This window comes from Polyergus mexicanus, unplaced genomic scaffold (genome assembly GCF_030449975.1).
Source record: "Polyergus mexicanus isolate NDT 795.1 unplaced genomic scaffold, iyPolMexi1.0 SCAF_2, whole genome shotgun sequence".
NCBI classification, from domain to species: domain Eukaryota; kingdom Metazoa; phylum Arthropoda; class Insecta; order Hymenoptera; family Formicidae; genus Polyergus; species Polyergus mexicanus.
The window spans coordinates 12,709,337-12,729,831 of NW_027223322.1; the positions used below are offsets into that span (position 1 = coordinate 12,709,337).

General features: G+C 33.6%; 1 protein-coding gene across 1 annotated transcript in view; it reads left to right on the forward strand.

Moving 5' to 3' along the window:
• The window catches only part of LOC138940664 (uncharacterized), an 80,742-nt gene that overhangs the window by 30,481 nt on the left and 29,766 nt on the right, over window positions 1-20,495 (forward strand). The window contains exon 3 of the mRNA XM_070309777.1: window positions 5,578-5,656. Within this exon, the coding sequence (XP_070165878.1) occupies window positions 5,578-5,656 (79 nt within the window). The remainder of the gene's footprint in view (window positions 1-5,577; window positions 5,657-20,495) is intronic.

Consider the following 20,495-nt stretch of genomic DNA (forward strand, 5'->3'; position numbering starts at 1 on the left):
GCGAGATAATTTGTGCGATGGTCTCTCTCAAAATCTCCACTAACGGCAAACTATTTATCCGGGTTAGAGAGGCGAGAAGACACCCAGTATCGTTGTTCCGTTCTACGGCCAAGCAAGTTTTAACTGCGGCTATAAATAACGGGGCGCAATTAAAGGGCCGAGCCCCGGCGAAGAGTGTAGCGAAACGATGGAAATGATGTCGTGTCGTGGGCTAATAGCGTAATGCGTGCATGTCGAGTCGAGCCGAGCCGAGTCCGAGTCGCACTGGCTGGTACCGAAGCTCACCGGGCGCGCTTTTAACGGCCGAACTTGTAACCGCGCTTGTACACGGTGATAACTTCCGCCATCCTGCGTTCTGCGAGTGCTGTATTCGTGGATCAGCCGCGCCGAGCCCGCTTCAACTATCGACCGGCATTTTTTTTATTTTAGTTAATTGATCTTCGCGGCAGCATGTGCAGCGAAAAATCGCGCTTATTAACTGTATGCTTCTCTCTCTTTCATGATCCCGAAATGAGAAAAGCTTTTCATAAACACGGATTTCGAAGAAAGCTTTCCATTTTTTAAGCTTCATTAAACGATTAAAAATAAACGACAACTTTTTACAAACTAATTTTAATAAGTATATGAATGAATAGATAACGAGTTTCTATCTTTGACATAATTTTCAGAGAATTTAGTAAGTATTTCAATTTTTCGAGGGAATTATATTAACAATTTTAATAGCGTACGATTATTCGGAGAATTAAACATGATACATAGATGTAATTTATTAATTATTATCATATTTCGATCATTCTATATAGCGATTAAGAAAATAAGAAACATAATTGTCAAATATGTTAAGAAGCGTATTAATAAGCGAGCGGATTAGGTATTACCATGTGGTATTTTGCGAGATTTATCGGGCTAGTGTAAATTCCATAATGAAATTATCGCTCTCGAATACAATTGAATATCGAAATATGCCCGGTCAAGCCCACGTGCAACATTAATTACTCGATCTGCAAGATCATAAATAAATTGATGAATTAACAATTTGGCATCTCTTGTGATTAACGATCTGCGATTAGAAAATTAATAGCCCATATTGTCAGCAATTTTAACAGTCTATCGATTATTCTTTACATTAAATATGATTATTATTTTATTATTATGTAATAATATGAAATAATTTGTTATATGTCACACAATAAGAAACCAAATTAGTAGATTAATTACTTGGGATTTAATATAAAATGCAAAATTTTTTTTTATAAACACCATAATTGTAACGAATTTCCACGAATACGCGAATTTACAACATTTTTGGCAACGTAACAAGTAGAATATTTTAATTTATTGCATACATGTACTTGAGCGCTTAATTATCTCAATTTTTGAATTAAATGAATTATTTTCCTCGTATTCAATGCGGATTCTGTTAAAAGTATAACGATGATATAAATTATCTCATTACGATATAATTTATTATATATTTTGCGAGATAGCCCAAATTGTACGTATTACATATTACATAATAGTGACGCGTTCGTGATAAATTATAGCATATTTTTGCAATTAATATATCCGATTCTGATATATCTATAATTAACGAACGAGATTTGTATGTGTAAAAACTGCAATGTAAAAAATAAAATTTTAATTTGAAAATTAATTATTAAATCATTAATACATAAGGTATTTCAATTTTTTTTTCGATCATTATCTTTTATCTATAATTTTCGTTACATTCGGAATTGTCACTTTACTTTTTCATAACGAAATATTGGAAATAATCATTGTCTGTTATAAATTTTGAATTTTCATCATTTTTTTTTCGTGCGATATTAATTCGCAAATTGCATTCAGCCATTTGTTCAATCGTTTAGCATATAAAAACTGATAGCATTCAGACATTTTCGCTGAGAGAAATCTGAATTTTCCCATAAGGGGAGGAAATTCTATAGAAAATGAATGAAACTATAATATGTAATATTGAAAATTACAGCTATCAGATATAAAAAATTAACTATCAGGTCTAGAATCCAATACAAAAATTGATTTTTTTGTTATCTACAGCCAATTTTAGATAAATATCATAAATATTGTAAAATTTCTATTTTAGCAAATAATTATTAAATTACTCGATTATGCATTAAAGATTTCAAAAAAATAAAATAAAGTCCAATTAAATCTTCGTTAAAGAGAGACCTATCTTAAATTGATAAAAAACTCTTTGAACATATACACTGCGTAATTATCCATGACAATGAGTATGAGATTGTTAATGCAAACGCGCGCTCGCGTGGAAATGGTTGAAAAATCCACGTGCGACGGGACGACGTCCGTCGTGACGTCGCGACGCTGTCGGCGACGAAACGTCATGGACAATGCTCGTTTTATTACGAAGTTCGGCGACGGAGAAACGGCCGATTATTATTCGCCTCGCGTTGTCATATTCCATTAGCGTCGCTGCCTGTTACAGATTCCGCTCCGGCTCCGCTCGCGCGCTCTCGCTCTCACTCGCGCGCGCTCGCGACATCCCCGCTCGCTCATCGCCGAGCGGTTAGTTCGAGGAACAATTCACAACGCGATATAGGAATCACCCTTCAACCGCGTGCTGGAGATGACATCGATACTCGACTTCCTCTCTCTCTCTCTCTCCTGTTTCTATGTTTCTCTCTCTTTCTCGGTCTCTATGTGTCACTGTACACTTTCTCTCTCTCTCTCTCTTCTACTCTCTCTTTCTCTCTTATACGCGCTACTGCATCCGCGTATACCCGCGTATCGACTAAACTTCGCGGCGACGCCGACGCCCGCAACGATTAGCTGCGTCGCGGTAGCGAATGTCGGGGAGTTTCGTTCCGCCGCGCTGCATTTAACCCCTTGACGCTGGGATTTTCCCTTCCGCCACGCGGAGGAGTAAATTACCAATAAATCCATCCTCGCGCGTTTCGATACGGGAAAATCAAATCGAGAAAAACAATGGCGAATGCAATTGCTGCGCGCTGGTATCTGCAGTGTTTCGATAACGAGCTTCGTAAAGCGTTATAAGCAGACAACCGAACCAAGCGCTCCGCTCTCTCATTGAATTTTTCTTAATTCACAAGCAAGATTCTTAGATGCAATGATCAATTAGATAATTATTGTCATTTCTAAAAAATTAGACAAGCAGAGTTGCCAATGATTTCAAAATGATATATGCAAATAGCTTTATTATATTGTAGATTGTATTATTCGTCGAATATCGACACGCTTTAGTTTTGCTTCGATTGCTTTTTAAGTAATCAAATATTATCTTATACGATATCTTCCTAGTGGCACCGTGAGATCCTCTCACTTTTTCTTTCTTGAATAAATCAGTCCTTTCCTCCCCCCACAAAATGCAACAAATATCTATCAAACCATCAATTTTTGGACGCCCTCATGAAATGTTCGGGGACCGACGTGTAAACAATTTGCGCAAGTAGCCGCGATAATGGAGGAGCAGAAGAATGAGGGGGGTTGAGGATAAGGTACAGGAGGATGGTGCCGGGGAGGGAGGGGATGTTTGGTTAGCTCACACAAAGGACGAAGCGCACCGCTGCGCACACAACGGAATCAGCCCGCTACTCTAACAAGGAACATCCACAAACCACCCCTCGTGAGGGGTTGAAATGGCGAAGGAGTGGTGGTAGGGGTTGCTACAGGACCTCAACGGTTTGCAGAACGCCCGGAAGTTAGCGACACGGATACGAGCAAACGTCTTGCAGGAATAGCGGGGACGATGGAAAATGATTTCAGTATAAAGTGATTTGTGCGTTTCTATGAAATTATAATTATTTTAACTTTATTCAAATCGCACGTTTTGACTTTGAATAAAACTAAAATATTCCGAGAGATGGACACCGGTGCGAACTTTCTCTTATCAAAAATTTAATCTTATTATTCGCCTCTCTCTCCGCATTAATATTAATATCTTAATATCTATTTTTTTTTTAATTAAATGAGAAATTAATAATAAAATATACTTATATAATTTTTTTCTTATTTTTCGATAAAATTCTTGATATAGTATTAATTTTTCTCAACAATCTCTTCGTCTCTTTTCTTGTTGTCTATTCAATTTACACTTTTTCCACTTTCTCCATCCCGCTGAAGAAAGATAGAAGAACAGTTCCATCAAATTGGAGATGTTCCTCTTCTCCTTCATATTAGTTTTTCTTCGCTTTATCGCTTTTCTCTACTTTTTTCTTTTTTTTTTGCATTTTCTCTTTCAGCCCTCTTGACACTCCCTTTCTTATCGGTTCTGTCGTTCCATCTTCCTGCCTCCAGCAAGTACTATTATCTCTGTTCTGCGACATGCTATTTTTTCTTGTTTCGATATCCTTAACCTTGATTTCAGAAACGTACAACATATCGCGCCATTCTGAAAGGATATTGCGGGTGCATGCGGCATCCTTGATGTTTATCATGCGATTGTATAATCAATCATAATTTATTTTAATCCTTATTTTAATTCTCTCTTGTATGAGACGGTTCCTTTCGTTGCGTTTGTCATAGTATGTATAATTACGTACAGAGTTCGCGAGTTATAATCTATTTATCACGCGCAGCGTTTATCACCCTGCCAACATTCGAAGAAATACGTATGTAATGGCGTGAGGCGCCATAGAATAGCATACGTAGCGGATCAATATCGCTGCACACCTGTTGCATGACTTTTGAATCGCTCTGTATGATGAATACGGCCTTCCCCCCATCTCAGTTACCGACAAAACCGAGAAGAATGAGAAATCCTTGTCGCTTGATCGCTCGTCGACGACGCGGCGCATTCATTATCAATCTCGCTACGGGCCGGCTCAAAGGCAGCGAAATTAATAACTGTTTGCGGAAACGCTGAGCGGAAACTGCGCTTCGCGCTCGTCTTCGTTTTATTAATCCGCGTAAGCCGTCAGGAGACTGCGAGGCGGTGTAGCGCAACGATGAAAGCGCATTTTGCGCTTTTATTATATTATATAATACCGACCATATTTGCAAATCGATTTTTATCATCCGCGTCATTTGGCGTATTTGTGAAAACGAAAATTTAATAAAATATCGATAAAAACGATTGATTCGGATTGATATGATATATATATATATATATATATATATATATATATATATATATATATATATATATATCCATCTCGGTAAAATATTCAAAATTTTATGTCATCTTAATATCTTCCAAAATGTAGATTTAAAATAGATTCTAGTTTCTTCTTAATCGTGAAGTATTAATAAGTTCCAATACGTACTGTTTCAATAGTTAAAGATTGATGTAAAATGAATGTATATATCTAATAATAATATATATAGTTTCTAACAGTTATTATTAGAAATTAAATGAAGGAAAGCTATAAAAAGAATATAGATTATATATATATATATATATATATATACTTTTTTATTAATCTAATTTTTTATTTATGTTAATAAAATATCTTAATAAAAAAAATCTGACATCTCCAAATACATTAATTGTTAATAATTTAATTAATTAAACAATTTGATATCTTTTGTACTTTATTTGCATATCTTTTTTATTATTTTTAATATATCTGTTTTTTACAGATGTAAACATGGTGGCCGAACCAAAGCCTCATCAAACTGGACGCAAGCGACAGAATGTCTCCAAAACCGGCAACGACTGGTAATTTATAAATTTTTACATTTCATGTGTTTTATACAAATGTTTTTTCGAGTGAAATTTCATATCTGATGAGGTGATGCAAGTATCCTTCAAACGCGTTTTTTTTTTATCCATTACATATTGGAAGATCGCACATGTCTTTGCAAGAAATTGAAGTTTTGATCCAGTATTGACTGAATAGATATATTATATGTGTATGATATTATATATATATATAATACCTGGCATTCTCTACGAAACTTTTCTTCACGTATTTGTAGAAATTTATCAACAATCTACTCTAAGTAGATCCTGGTGTTCTTTGGCACGTAGTTGCATCATCTCATCTTATCTGCTCGATTTTTCCTAGCGCGGCGCGTATAAATCTTCGAGTGAGCGGAGTCTCATTCAAAGAACCGCTTTATCCTAGCTTTAAGGTGCCGACGAACCCTAAACTCGACGTATAAACCCGAAAGCGCCGAGAACGTATTTTACGCGCGGAACGTGACCGCGAATTCACGAGCGGTCGCAATATTTGCAGAGGCTAACTTGCACGAGACACACGCGCGGAATAAAAAAACCTTAATTGCGTTGAATGGCACGCATAAAGGACGGCTGTGTCTTGATGAACAAATCTCTGACGACATGGAATGACGAAGTAATGATATGAATTATTGAGATGAGCGTCAAGTTATGAAGTTAATTACTTACACAAAAATATTGAAAATGTCTACGCGGATAAATAAATAATTTGGAAATTATCTTAATATCAAGAAAGCAAAATAAAGAATATATATTATTGAACATAAATATTTAAAATTAACCACACATACTATACATTACGAAAGATCACGCATATCATAAATTAAGAAAGTATTATCCTTCGTATGTGTATTATAACTGACTGTTAAAATATTAATAGAACCGCGAAAGAAGGCGTGTTTTATTTTATGTTTTGATTAAAAATTTAATTGCAACTGTGTTTCTCCTAATTTAGCTCAGTGCTCGAAACAAGAAGTTATTTGTTTTGAGAACAAAAAAAAAGAGAATGACATTTTGCAGCAGCTGATGCATTATCCACGACAGATAGCGTCGTGGCACAAACGTCGATACGCGAAACGTCTTTTCACGAACTAAATCGTGTCTCTTCCCTTTTTCTCCTTTTGCCAGCTCTTTGTTCTCTTGTTTCTCTTTGTCGCTTCTTTTTAACGAGAAAGAAACAAAGAGGATTCGGCGACTTTATGAGTGTGTCAATTTAATCAATGCCAATTTTTGATCGTAATCGAATCATACTATTTTGTTGAATTTTAAAGATAATAGTACCAGGATTTTGACAAAAATAATCCGAATATTAAAATTTTAACTTATAATTAAATAGAATTGTTTCTATTTGTTATTAATTAAAAATTAATCTAAAAAAACATTAATTCTCACAAACAATAGTAGTCAATAAAATTTGTAATAAAAAAAGACATTTGCTCTAATTTTTTAAAGATTAAGAGAAACAATAAAGATAATTAACGACAGATATGGTAAGCCACAATATTGGAATTAGCGCATAAACAATCAAAATATTTAATTATCTTGAAATTAATTTTCGAGCTAAGTTTGGATACAACTAAACCTGAAACAGTTTCACAGATTAGCTAAACTTTGTTTTACACAATAAACGGTACGTAAACATATACTTAAATAGATTAACAAAGGTGAATAGCTTGAATATAATTGAATATATACAGCTGAAATTAAAATTAATCGGGATGTCACAATAACAATTCTGTTTTTGGATATTATATAATTATATTATACTTATTGTAAATAGAAAAATATATTTCCATACAGAGAGAATACCATATATATAACTAATATTCTATTATTTGTAAAGAAAGAATTCAAGTTATATGCTAAGAAATTTATGCAATAAATAGAAAAATATTATATATAAACTGAAATTGAGGATATATAGTCGTAAAAAGAATTGACCCATCAAAGTTCAAGAAATTGAGTGGAATACTTTCATGAATGAAACATCGCGAGTGTAATATAACATGGTTTAACATCAAGATAGCTTCTTTTGAAGTAATACAGAAAGATTTTGTATATGATTTTATTATCAGGTTGGATTAAGAGTCTGATAAAGTACAAAAAACTAGTCAATTATCGTTAATATTTAATCGAGAAATGCCAGTAAATATCAAACAATTGTATATTGTAGTATAGACATATGTACATTATATATATATATATATGAGATTCTTATCGGGAATATATTTTTTTAAACGTGGAAATGGTTTTATGAAAATTTTAGCGGGGTAAAATTCATTATTCATACGTTCGAAGATGAACTGCCGTTCACGATCGAATCAAATTTTAGAACGCAGTCTCACGCGCGCAGAATGCGATAGAAAAACACGATATCTTTAGAGAGCGAGAACGTGTAATATCTGCACGTGGATTTTCCGCATCCTTCACTTGTCGTCCTTTTCATATAGCTGTCAATCGCCTGCGTTCTCGTCCTGACCAAAAAATCGACATGTACGTAAGGTCTTCTCGCCGAAAAATGTCATGCGTTGAAAACTATTTTTTAATGAAAAAAATAATGCATTGCTTTCTAGACTCATTTCATAATCACTTTTTTAATTATTTTTATTACATAAGACTCATCTCTTCTCTCTTCGAAAATGATACAAACAAAGAAATAAATCTTTTTTCTGATAAATGTATATATATATATAAAATATTTAAAAATTTCATTCTAGCGCATTTTGTATAAAAGTAGTGAAATATTTATGATTTGTATAATAATGTTAAAGGGAAATAGAATAGCTTCGAAATGAATGATGCTGTGCAAAAGTAAACTGACTCGCAAAACCAGAAAACATCAATTATACGTGAATTGACAAGTTAAAAGCACTGAATTAAAGAGCCGATTGAAATAACATTCAAAATTGCATGCTATCCAAGAACGAAAATATCAATTGATTTTTAACAAATAAATCATTTAGTTTTATGTCAGGCAATCACGATTCTCATATTCATGATCATTTATTTTAAAATATTATTACGAATTTTCGCTATTTCAACTATCTTCATAAATATTCGCATATTGAATTCTTACATCTACATATATCTTTTATATCGTATATTGTTATTATTATTTGTCAAAAATCCGCTTAAAACAGAATCGTTTAAAATAATATTCATAGTAATTTTTACAAGAGAAAATGATAACATTTTAGAATATATAATTAATTACAGGCATCGCATACACATCTCTCCTATTTTAAGAGGATACATGTGGCTGCTATGTGTTTTTTTATAGTTTAACTTCTCATCTCAATTTACGCAAAAGTATTATTTGGTGAGTTTATTCATTTTCTGAGTAAGATATGTAATATTCTATGAGTTAAATCAGTTTCGCTTAGCGTGGCCATTGATATAACGCATCTTTTTATCGCATTTATTTATGTTTATTAAATTAATTAAATTATGAATTTGCTTGGACGCGTTTATTTAAACGAAGACACTTGTGTGTGAATAAACGCACTTGTATGTATAACGCCGATGTCGATAATCCGCCGGGTCGGCAAAGCCGCGAAAAATATTCCACCGGCGTTTCCGGGATTCGCGCGAGGTATTCGGGACAATTTCAGGATATCCGCGGGATTCCCAGCTATCCCTGCGCCTTCCCGGGGCTCCCGGCGTACGTGTTACGGAAGCAAACAGGTCGCTTAACAAGCCGGAAGAACAATAAAAATGCGTCACCTCATTAACCGCTCCCAATTAGTCGCGGGACAGTGTCGCACAGCGCTTAATGCGATGTATACCGGGTGTCTCACGGTTCGGGTGGTATTATTAACGTGAATTGTAATCCCTTCTTTCCTTTATCCCCTTTACTATCATTATTATAATAATTAATTATACTAATATTTTAACACTTTTGCACACTGCATAAATTAATTTTTTTAGATAATTATTTTTTATTATATCTAAGAAAAGTGTGTGCAATATATTAAGAAGAGAAAAATATTGTTCTATGCTCTATATTTATAATATATTATTCATAATATAATATATATATAGATTAGAATAAATTGTAGATCATATTCTTAAATTTATATTATTTAATTATTTTCTCGTGAATGGGAAAATATGTAAATGACTGAATAAAATATAAATTTATAATTGTAAAATGAAAAACTAAATAAGAATTCAAAAAATTGAATGGAATAAAAATAGATTATTTTGTAAAAATGTATGAATTTTGTATTTTGCGATTCGAAACACGCTGAAAGACTTAAGCGAGATCTTTTGAACGGGTAGAAAAGCCAAATCCGACCTCGTCGAGACGGAAATCGCAGCGGAACGCGAATATCGCAGTTACGAGAATTACGCGTGAATTGTACGGCTCGGTTTCGAGTGCGCTTCAGCACGCCATTCAAGCAGGATCGTCCGTTCATTGTCCGTTCGTTAATCCTCTTCCCGCCCTCATCGAGATCACGTGATTGTAGATTTTTAGCGAATCATGCGGCAAGCATCAAACTTTTAACAATTTATGTTTTTTCATCTCTGTTAATTTGGTTTGTTATTTTTGTTTGTCCCGCGTGATATATGTATGTATCAGTTTTTTTTTTTTTTTATATTATATTTGTATCTGTTATAAAGTTTTTAATATTTTAAAATTGATTTTTTTTTGTTTTCGAGATATTTAAAAATAAACTATTGTTTATTATAAATTTGAAAAATTTTACAATAACATTTGAATATTTAACAATGATTTAAATGATTGAAATGATTTAAATGATTGAATCACACACATATTAAATACTTGCTAAAGAATATACATGAGATTGGAAAATAAGTCTTTATTGTTTGTCGCTTATTCCTGTTTGTTTGTTATTAAATTTGTTGGTAATTTTCAGCTGCTTATATAATTCAGAAGCCTTTGATGCTTGGGCATAGTTTTTAATTGAATTGTAATTTTGATTTATATATGAGATAAAACTAAAATTAATAATAAAGTTAACAAATACTTTCGGTCATAATAAGCATTACTAATCAGATTATACAGTAAGTGATACATAAAGTGTTACGCCGAAAAATTCAGATAAAGAACTAGAATAAAAATATAGCCTTAATATGTTCTTTTCCTTTCTCCTTCATCTTCCTCGTGCGTTCATTTCCTGCGGTTTGTGTAAATTAGGTTTGCTCGTTGCAGCAGGGTACATAGTAACGCAATCCCTATTTTGTAGAGCGAGACTTCCTCTTGCGGCTTGAAATAGTTTCGTGTGTTTCTCAGATGAATAATCGGAATAATTATTTACAAATTAAAATGCGTGTAATTTGTGCATTACTATTTAAAGTATTCCGTTTATTACATTTTATTAAATATTAATAAATTTTTTTATTGTTTTTGTTTTATTAATTCTAAAAATATTAACGCTTAGCGAAAATCCTTATAAAATTTTTTAATTTTTTAATTTTTAACGTTTTAAATCTTAAATGTTCCAATTTTGTATCTTAGAACTGTTTCAAAATAGTTTAATAAAAAGATTAAATATCGTTATCTTTACGTTTTTGTAAATATTACATCAAAATTTTGAAATAACGAGGCTTTATTAAAAGTACCAAGTTTAAAAAATCTTTGAATTAGATATTTCTTTTATTTTATAATTTTTAGTGCATTGCTAAATACTTAAATATTTGAGCTAAATTAAATTATTAAATTTTTAAATCTAGAAACGCGTATAATATTGATTTATACTGACAATTCAAAAATTCAAAATTTGAATAATACACGATAGTCCGAAATTTTAACAAATAATGCGTCTTGATTTTTTTATCAATAGAATCAACTAACAATAAGAGTATAGGTGAATGGACAACTTTTGAAGTGGCCTGTAGACGTCGACTTGCCCTCGCCAACCCCTTTAACGCCGGACATAAATATTAATAAGCGAGCGGTGAAATTCACGCTTATCGCGCTACCGTGAAGATTTACATGAGATAACACGACTTTCCTTTTGCGGCATGCGCGCAGGTGTGTCATTATGTTGGTGTAAGCGAGTATGCATGTGTGTGTACCCAGCTTCAGAAAACATGTCAACATTTACATACAAGGCCGGATAAGCGAGTCACGGGGATCGTTTTGCAGCTACGCCGACTTCTATCGGGCTTGATATCTGCCGAGCTTTATTACGCCACCCTCGGAGAATAAATGATGAAGACAGACGAAGGGTTGGGGGTTATACTAAATGGTGCCGTAGGACTGATATGATGGTTGGCAGTGGGCAATGTTTTTGCAAATCAATATGATTTTTATTTCTAAGAACAACGCTACCGCCTCTAACGCTGTTCTCACCATAAAGATATACCATATATAGTTATTTTCATATTTTCTAATTTTTGAAGTTTTGCATCTTTGGATCTTTCCATTATCAAATTTTAGATTCTTGGATTTAAATTTCACGCTCTTCTATGTTCGATCTTTGAAATGTTGCATGTAATATCAAAAAAATTTGTTTTTAAAATTTTTAAAATGTGATTAGACCTTCTCAGAAAATTTCGGATACAAAGTATAATCAATAAATTATTCTGTTAATATTTTATAAAACGATTTTTTTTTGTACACATATAATACGTACATATATGTATATATATAATGAGACAGCGTTTATTCAAATAGTCCGTTATTATCTAACATTATCAATCAATAGACGCTCCGTCAAGAGTGCTGGCTGATAATCTCGGCAGATGAACGTGGTTACCGGTTGAATTTTCATTCTAACAGAAGTGGCACAATTAAGGGAGTTTTGTCTCAGGGGGAGGGGAGAGGAGGGTGGCCAGAGCCAAGTTCCGGAGTACCATTAGGTATATTAATGTTCCCTAGTTCGGGTCGTTCCGGGGCCAAGCGCATTATACTCGCCCTGCGCTCGTTTGCAGCCGATGCAATCGGCCAAACAATGTCGGTTATTGCCGAGATTAAATGTAACTCAAAAAAATTTTATTCCAGTAATATTCCCTTATGAAGTGTGACCCGCGTTTCTAGCGATTCGTAGGTTCGTTGCAGTCATACAATTTCCACTCCATTTGAAATCGATTACTCTTTGCTTTAGTCTCAGATTTTCAAATATACACGTATATGGAGAAATTTAAGTTCTTAAGTTTATTTTAAATAATTAAACACTGACATTTTGAATACATCTCTTTTTGAATAATTCTCTTTTAGATGTAAATGTTTAAAAACTGCTTTTTACTTCCTTCTGGAATTCTGACCTCGGAATTCTTGTTCTCGGAAAAATGGACCATCATATTTAAATGTTAGTGTTATACAAGAACTTTTTAGCTACGTATTATGCAGAGTTATTATGACATAAATTCCTCAAAGAAAACGTTAATATAATAACATAAAATGCATTCATAAATCTACTATAATATCTATGTATAATACCTAGTACATTTTTGTTAAAGTATGAAAAATTTTGCATGTGATTCATTTTTACATGATTTTTAATGTTACATTTTTCTTTTGTTATTATCAAAGGAATATTTTTAGCTTCACATTCTGTAACACAGTCTAAAAAAATTCTACAATTACTTTCTCCATGTAGATTGAAAGAGTTTCTCAATAAATATACTTTAATAGATAATTAAAACATTTTGTGTAAATGTAATTGTATTATCAGTTTTTTTTACAAGCGATTTAAAAGCGATTTTTTATTATGTGTCACATTTAGTGTGGAAAGAATTGATGTTGAGGTCGAGTCGAATCGATTCGGGACGCGAGAAAAAGTTCTTATTATTCTACGTCCGCGGAATATAAATCTGCATAGGAACACGCTCTTGCACGCGTGTGCGTGTCGACACTCGAAAATTATACTTGCAAACGCTGTAGGAGCGTAATTAACGTCGCTGGCACGCACCATTATCCTGCCGAGGTATCCAAGTATCCTGCCGGTATTATTGAGCGTTTTAAAAATAGTCGTCTGCTTTATTAAGCAAAGTCTGATGATCTTTTTTTTTTACTTTGGCATTTAGGGATTTTTTTAAATTAATCAATTGTAAAGAATGGCTTTCTTCATATACCATTTTCCCATGTATGCATATTTCGAATCATTAAAATCAATTACACTCATTTAAATAAAAATTAATCAAATCGCAATTAAACAAATATCAATTTTATGCTATAATCCTTTTATATCGTTACAATGCTACATTATGGTTTGAATTTATAACAATAGTGTATATATCTGTTTTCGCAAATTTTAAATATGTATGAACAAAAGGATTATTATTTTAAATAACTGATAATATTAACTTGGAAATATATTTGTGTAAATGGCATTTTTCTATATCGAGATAAAAGGTATAATAAAATTGATTTTATTAAAAATTTTGTAAAATTTTGAAAATTATGCGTGTAATAACGAATTATTTAATTGTATTTTCTGTTGTACACATTAATTTCTTAGTTTATTTTCTTTCTACACTTTTATTCATTTCTTTAGATTAAAATTATAGTTTTGAACGAGGACTTTCTTTTAAATTTATTACGATTGTCTTCTTTAATTTACTACGTTAATCTAAAGGCAATATTGGTATTGGTGAGCGAAAATTCGATAATATTATGTTACAGCAGGCAATATAACGCGCGTGTACGCGCGCATTTGAATGTGGTGCACGATAGTCCTTGGTATACCGCAAACCGCGACGTAACTCGGTAAACCATCCTCTCTCTCGCCCACGTGTTAAACATTGATTACTGACATGCGTATAGTTAATATACCAATGTAATTCACATGAATGTTCAAAGCCGTTATACTTCCTTGTGAATATGAAACAAGCAGTTGTACACGATGACCCAATTTAATCTCACCACATAATTAGCTCTAAAACTGAGGGTTATTGAAAAACATATTTTAGATCAAAATTCTGCTATTTCAAAGAGAATATTTTGTTTCGTGCTCGGCGTAACCTTGTTCCAGATGTATTGCTTTCGAGATACGAAAAGATGATCTCTCCTTTTTTTTTTTTTTTAAATAGAGCCTCGTATATATATTTTTTACATCATTTTTCACGTTATTTTCTGCGTAGAAAATATGGAAAATATTTATATTATACCGATGGTAACATAGCAGCACTTGTCTTGTTACGAAAAATGATAGTCGCAGAGTTGGAAATGAGACCTCCCAGGAAATGCTATTGTCTTAAGTTAAGGTCCTTTATAATCCTTGTTAATAAATCCTCCTGTTAGACCTTTCTCAACCCTTTGTTCTATTCATCATAATGAATCCACAGACCGTATAATACACCCGTATGGTCGCGTAAAAAGAGTATATTCAGAATACGTCGCGTTTAATATATAATCCCCGCATAGTTCATACTTTCTGCTATTTTACTACAGTAGAAAAATTTTATTATAGTACATCACATATATATACATATATGTATAACGCGATCCGTCAGTATCACCCAGTACGTTCCCGCAAATCCCTGAAGGGCCATCGGGCCGCGCGAGCAGATACCCCGCAAAAGTAACGACCGTGCGAAAGAGTCATCCTCCGAAAGAGGACGGCGCGATCTCTGAAAGGCCGGATCGATCTGTTCACGCGCGAGCGTCGAAAGGGTGCGGACGACAAAGGGCGGCGGACTCGTCCATGCTGGAAGAGGCAACAGGAATCGAGACGCGGCGCGAGCGCGATTCACGCGAATATCGCCGTAGTCTGTTTTCGAGCTGAGTTCAGCGCGAACGTGATTTTCGAGCACTCAAGCGAAGTGGAGAATGGTGTCCGCAGCACGTGCCTGCGGGCTAATCCGCCATCGTCATTCCCGGCTGACTCCATTTCGCTGTACGTTCCGACGGTTCCGGTGGTTTAGCCGGGGAAATCGGCGCTCTTTTTATTTCGCCAAGTGTTTTACCCTCTCCTTTAACTAATTCGGTATTGTATCTCCTATCTCTTGCTGCAATTTTGGCAATATTGCTCAAATTTTTGACACAATATTAACGTTCTCGTCTTATAGAGGGCTTCGAACTAGAGACAATCATATATCGCAATTTATCTTTTTGGGGAGAATTGCCAACAAATTATAGAATATTTAGGATTATCGTGTTTTTGGAGAGTAAAATTTTCTGAGACGTGTGTTTCCTCAATTTAATATTAATAACATTATGGAAGAGAGAGAGTAATGAAATGAAAATAAGTATAATATAGTATCTTATAGTTTGCTTAATTTTACGTGGATTTTATTTTAGGAGTATCTTAATATTAGTTTTTAATTTAAAGGATTTAGTCGTCAAAGATTATATTTAATGTTGAGATTCAAAAAGATGTCGAATAATCACTAATGGAAGATCGATTCTAAATTAATTCACCGATACAATCTCCAAATGCACCAACAAATATTAAAATTATTGTAATTGACGTTAAAATCAGTCACACATGCTTTTTTTATTAAATACAAAAAAAAAACGCGATCGTGAAATAGTTGAAATGTTAAACGTCTAAATGCGCGAGAAACGCTAGCGACGAGAGCCCCCGCCGGTTCGTCGTATAAGCGCCGTACTTAATGAAGCGCGAATACTAAATCAGCGTTAGGAAAATTTCCATGACCAAGCCGGGTCCGGCTATCGAGTTTGTTCGAAGCGGCGCGGCTTCGCGCGGTCCATTCATGGCACTCCTTCATTGTGTACGCGCGCTCTCGGTAACCTTCGTTCAGCGAGCCCCGCGATACACACAGAGAGACCGCACAAACAAGAGAGACTATCCACCTCCCCGTCGAAACATCGAAGAACATATTTGTAAAGCAATCGAGCGAGTTCTATCAACATTTCAGCATCGTTAGCATTCAATTACACGATTATCGAGGGCCTTGACCACTGCCTGCGCGATCATCGGACGCGTACTCCCCTTTTCTCGAAGGAGGATAAGGGTGAGGGAGACAGGAAGAGGATAACATGGCTAGTTTTCTGATGTTGGTTGCGACTGTTTGTTGAAAAACAACTCCTTCCGCTCGATCGGCTTGATCAATCGATAAGCCATACGTTTTCTCGCATGATTTAGTAAAGATATATAATCAATAGAAAATAGAAAAGTAAAGGAAAATAACGTGAACTTGAGCAACCATAGTTTCGTTGTTATTGCAAATAGAAATATGTTTTATATAGCGAACGTTTTGAATGGCTTATTGTACCGATTATACAGGATGTTCCCAATTTAAATGGCAAAACTTCAAGAACGTGTAGGGGATCGAAAAACTATGACAAGAAGTCCTTCAGAGATTTGCTCGTTTTTGCTTCATTTTAGAGAAAATCGCAACAATTCAATCTCTCATTGTCAGTTGCTCTCTCGAGTTGATCGGCACCGAATAAACTTTCCACTTCAAGGTTCCTTACATATGTAAACATTTGATGTTATCCTTTACGGTGTCAATCAATTCAAGAGAGCAATTAAGAGACCGAATCATAGATGCGGTGCACCAAATATCACTAGAACAATGTCTAGCTGCAATTAATGAGGTCAGTGCTAGATGTAATGCTTGCATTGATGCAAGAGGGCAACATTTTGAACAATATCTGCATTAAATAGATGATAACATAAATAAAATGTAAATAAATAAATAAAAAAACGAAAACTTGTTTTGTTTCTTTTTTTGTGATTTTCTCCAAAATGGGGCAAAAACGAGCAAACCTCTGAAGGACTTTCCGTCTTGGCTTTTCGGTCCCCTACACGCTCCTGAAGTTTTGCCATTTAAATTGAGGACACACTGTATATCTACGTTGTGCCTTTACATTATTATATGAGCAAACGAGATTTTATTTTATGTTTAAATATGCATTTATGTTTTAGCGATTGAAACGGTTTGATATGAGAATACACGGTCTTTCGAACAAACTTGCCTATAGCTATTAAATAATATATAAACATTCATCAAAAATTGCTTATCTGCGCATTGCATTTATATCATGCGTGCGCGATAGCATGCATAATAATAAATGTATGCATAAATATAATTACGTGTGCATGTTTTCTCTTTAAATAAATAAATCTTTATTTTTATTCAAATGTTTTTCTCAAATATATAGATATGAATGCGATTTTTTAAAACAATCACACCAGAACAATTTAGTTCAATTTAATTTCATTTAAAAGAAAAGTTGGTTTTTAAATTATATTATTTAATTAAACGTTTGATTAAAAATAAATATCGCCTTCTCCTATATCATTGCACGCCGTAGTTATCGCAAGAGTAATATTAAAATGTAGTACCGGTCAACCGACTGCTGAAGCTTTTATTGAAATTCTTGAAGGGAGAACTCTGAAAAGAATTCCTTCCCCTTTCGAACCGAGTCATCCGGAACGTCACACCTCCGGAATGAGCTCGAAACGGTGTGTTCGGCGCTGCGTAATTTAGTAGACTACGAAAATAAGCGGAGTTTCGCAATCTGTAAAGATGCGGATATAAATAAAACGTATTGAAGAATTCTCTCTCCGCGAAAGAGATTTATAATTCCAACAAATAAATTATAATTATATAATGCACAGATAGAGAGAGATTATAACTATTACATTATATGTGCATGCGCCAATTTTGTAAAAACGATAACTTTGTAATTCGTCATCCATTGCGGCGATTTAATTTTAGATTTAAAATGGGTCATGTAAAAATGGCTGCATTAATAAAATCTCTATATTCATATTATATAATATCACAAATATTATAAACTTTAATATTTAATTTAACACGTGTGTAACAAAAGCCCGATATTATTAAATTGATATTAAGTAAGTGTGTTCTATATTTTCAAGATGAAAAAATATAATAATATAATTTATACAATGAGTATTGCAGCAAATGAATATATTGAATACGAAAATAAAATAAATATCCTAAAGGATAATTAAAAAATTCAATTAGGGAGCAGTCCTTGCGATATGAATTTCTATTTCCGATTCTATGTTGCTTTGATCTGTCTTGTGTCTGTTGTTCCTTGTCGTCCCAAGATTTTTCTCGGCTTTTCTCGTTCTTTTGTCGGCCCTCCGATAATGTTACGATAACGAGACAATGCTATCCCTAAAAATGCGAGAATCAAGGGAGAATGCGCAATTAATGAATTGACCTTTAAATTAATAAAAATAGTCAAATTGCCTATTGTATGTACATGAGATTAAAAGAGTCAAGTTGCAGCAAAAAAATTTAATTGTGATATAATCACTATTATTATTTCGACTTTACATATGGTATATATATATATATATATATATATATATATATATATATATATATATATAATTTTTTGTAAATTCTAAAACTAATACATCCAAACATTGATTTTATTTCGTAATTATATATACCGTCATTATCTTTATTATTATTATTTTTGTCATTATGTGCTTACAATATCAATCTGAATGGTTCACAAGGGGGCACGATGTCATGGCCAAACGACGCACGTTATGCGAAATTGAATATCGATTAATCGCTCTCATGATTCACTAATGTTGCATCGGAAGTTAATTAAGCTGCGGTAATTGCGATCTCTCTTGAACGATACTCACTTGGCTTTCCACAAGTTATATCACTTTGACGCTATCGAATTGCGCCATTAAATTCTTGCATTATCCAAAATTAAGATTATACTCTCAGCATTATGTTGCATGAATTCGTATAGAAAAACGGTTTTTTCTATATAAATTTGTTTCTTTCAAAGATTGAGTAATCCTTAAATTGTGCTATTATTATACATACTAGAAAGATTTGAATTAACTTTTCATCTTATGTTCGTATACAGTTTTTTTATAGAGATTCTCAGATCATTACATTTAATCATTATATATATCAATAATAGCTTATTATTACACATATAAAATTATATATGAGACTTATACCAGTTCAATGTATAAATACAAAAAGAGTCAACACATATACAGAGTGTCCCCAATTTAAATGGCAAAACTTCAGGAGCGTGTAGGGAACCGAAAAGCTAAGACAGAAAGTCCTTTAGAGGTTTGCTCGTTTTTGCTCGATTTTGAAGAAAATCACAAAAAAAGAAACAAAAGAAGTTTTCATTTTTTACTTAATTATTTACATTTTATTTATGTTATCATCTATTTAATGCAGATATTGTTCAAAATGTTGCCCTATCAATGCAAGCATTACATCTAGCACTGACCTCATTAATTGCAGCTAGACATTGTTCTAGTGATATTTGGTGCACCGCATCTATGATTCGGTCTCTTAATTGCTCTCTTGAATTGATTGACATCGTAAAGGATAACATCAAATGTTTACATATGTAAGGAACCTTGAAGTAGAAAGTTTATTCGGTGCCGATCAACTCAAGAGAGCAACTGACAATGAGAGATTGAATTGTTGCGATTTTCTCTAAAATGAAGCAAAAACGAGCAAATCTCTAAAGGACTTCTTGTCTTAGTTTTTCGGTCCCCTATACGCTCTTGACGCTTTGTCATTTAAATTGGGGACACCCTGTATAATAGTATTATATGTGATAATTTCGTCGATTCCTTCAATTCGGAATAAAGAAAATTGACGCGCACGGTCTCGATCTCGCCATTGAGCTTCCCTGATCTTTTTCCCTTCTGGCTTTCTCTCCGACTTCTGCCATTGTTCTTCGCGGTCGGCGTCGCGGCGCCTTTCATCGAAGGCTCTTTTGTTCGCTCGCCAATAACGCTACGATAACGAGTCAATCGTATCATGGAGAATCGAAAGGTGTCAGCTTCGACTGCTTCAACGGGAATTGCATCGTCGAGAATCGAGGAATCGATAGATAAACTGCTTTCTTCCTTTTTCTTCCCTTATGCGTATTATAAACAATTCGCGCTGTTTCATGTAATTAATTATT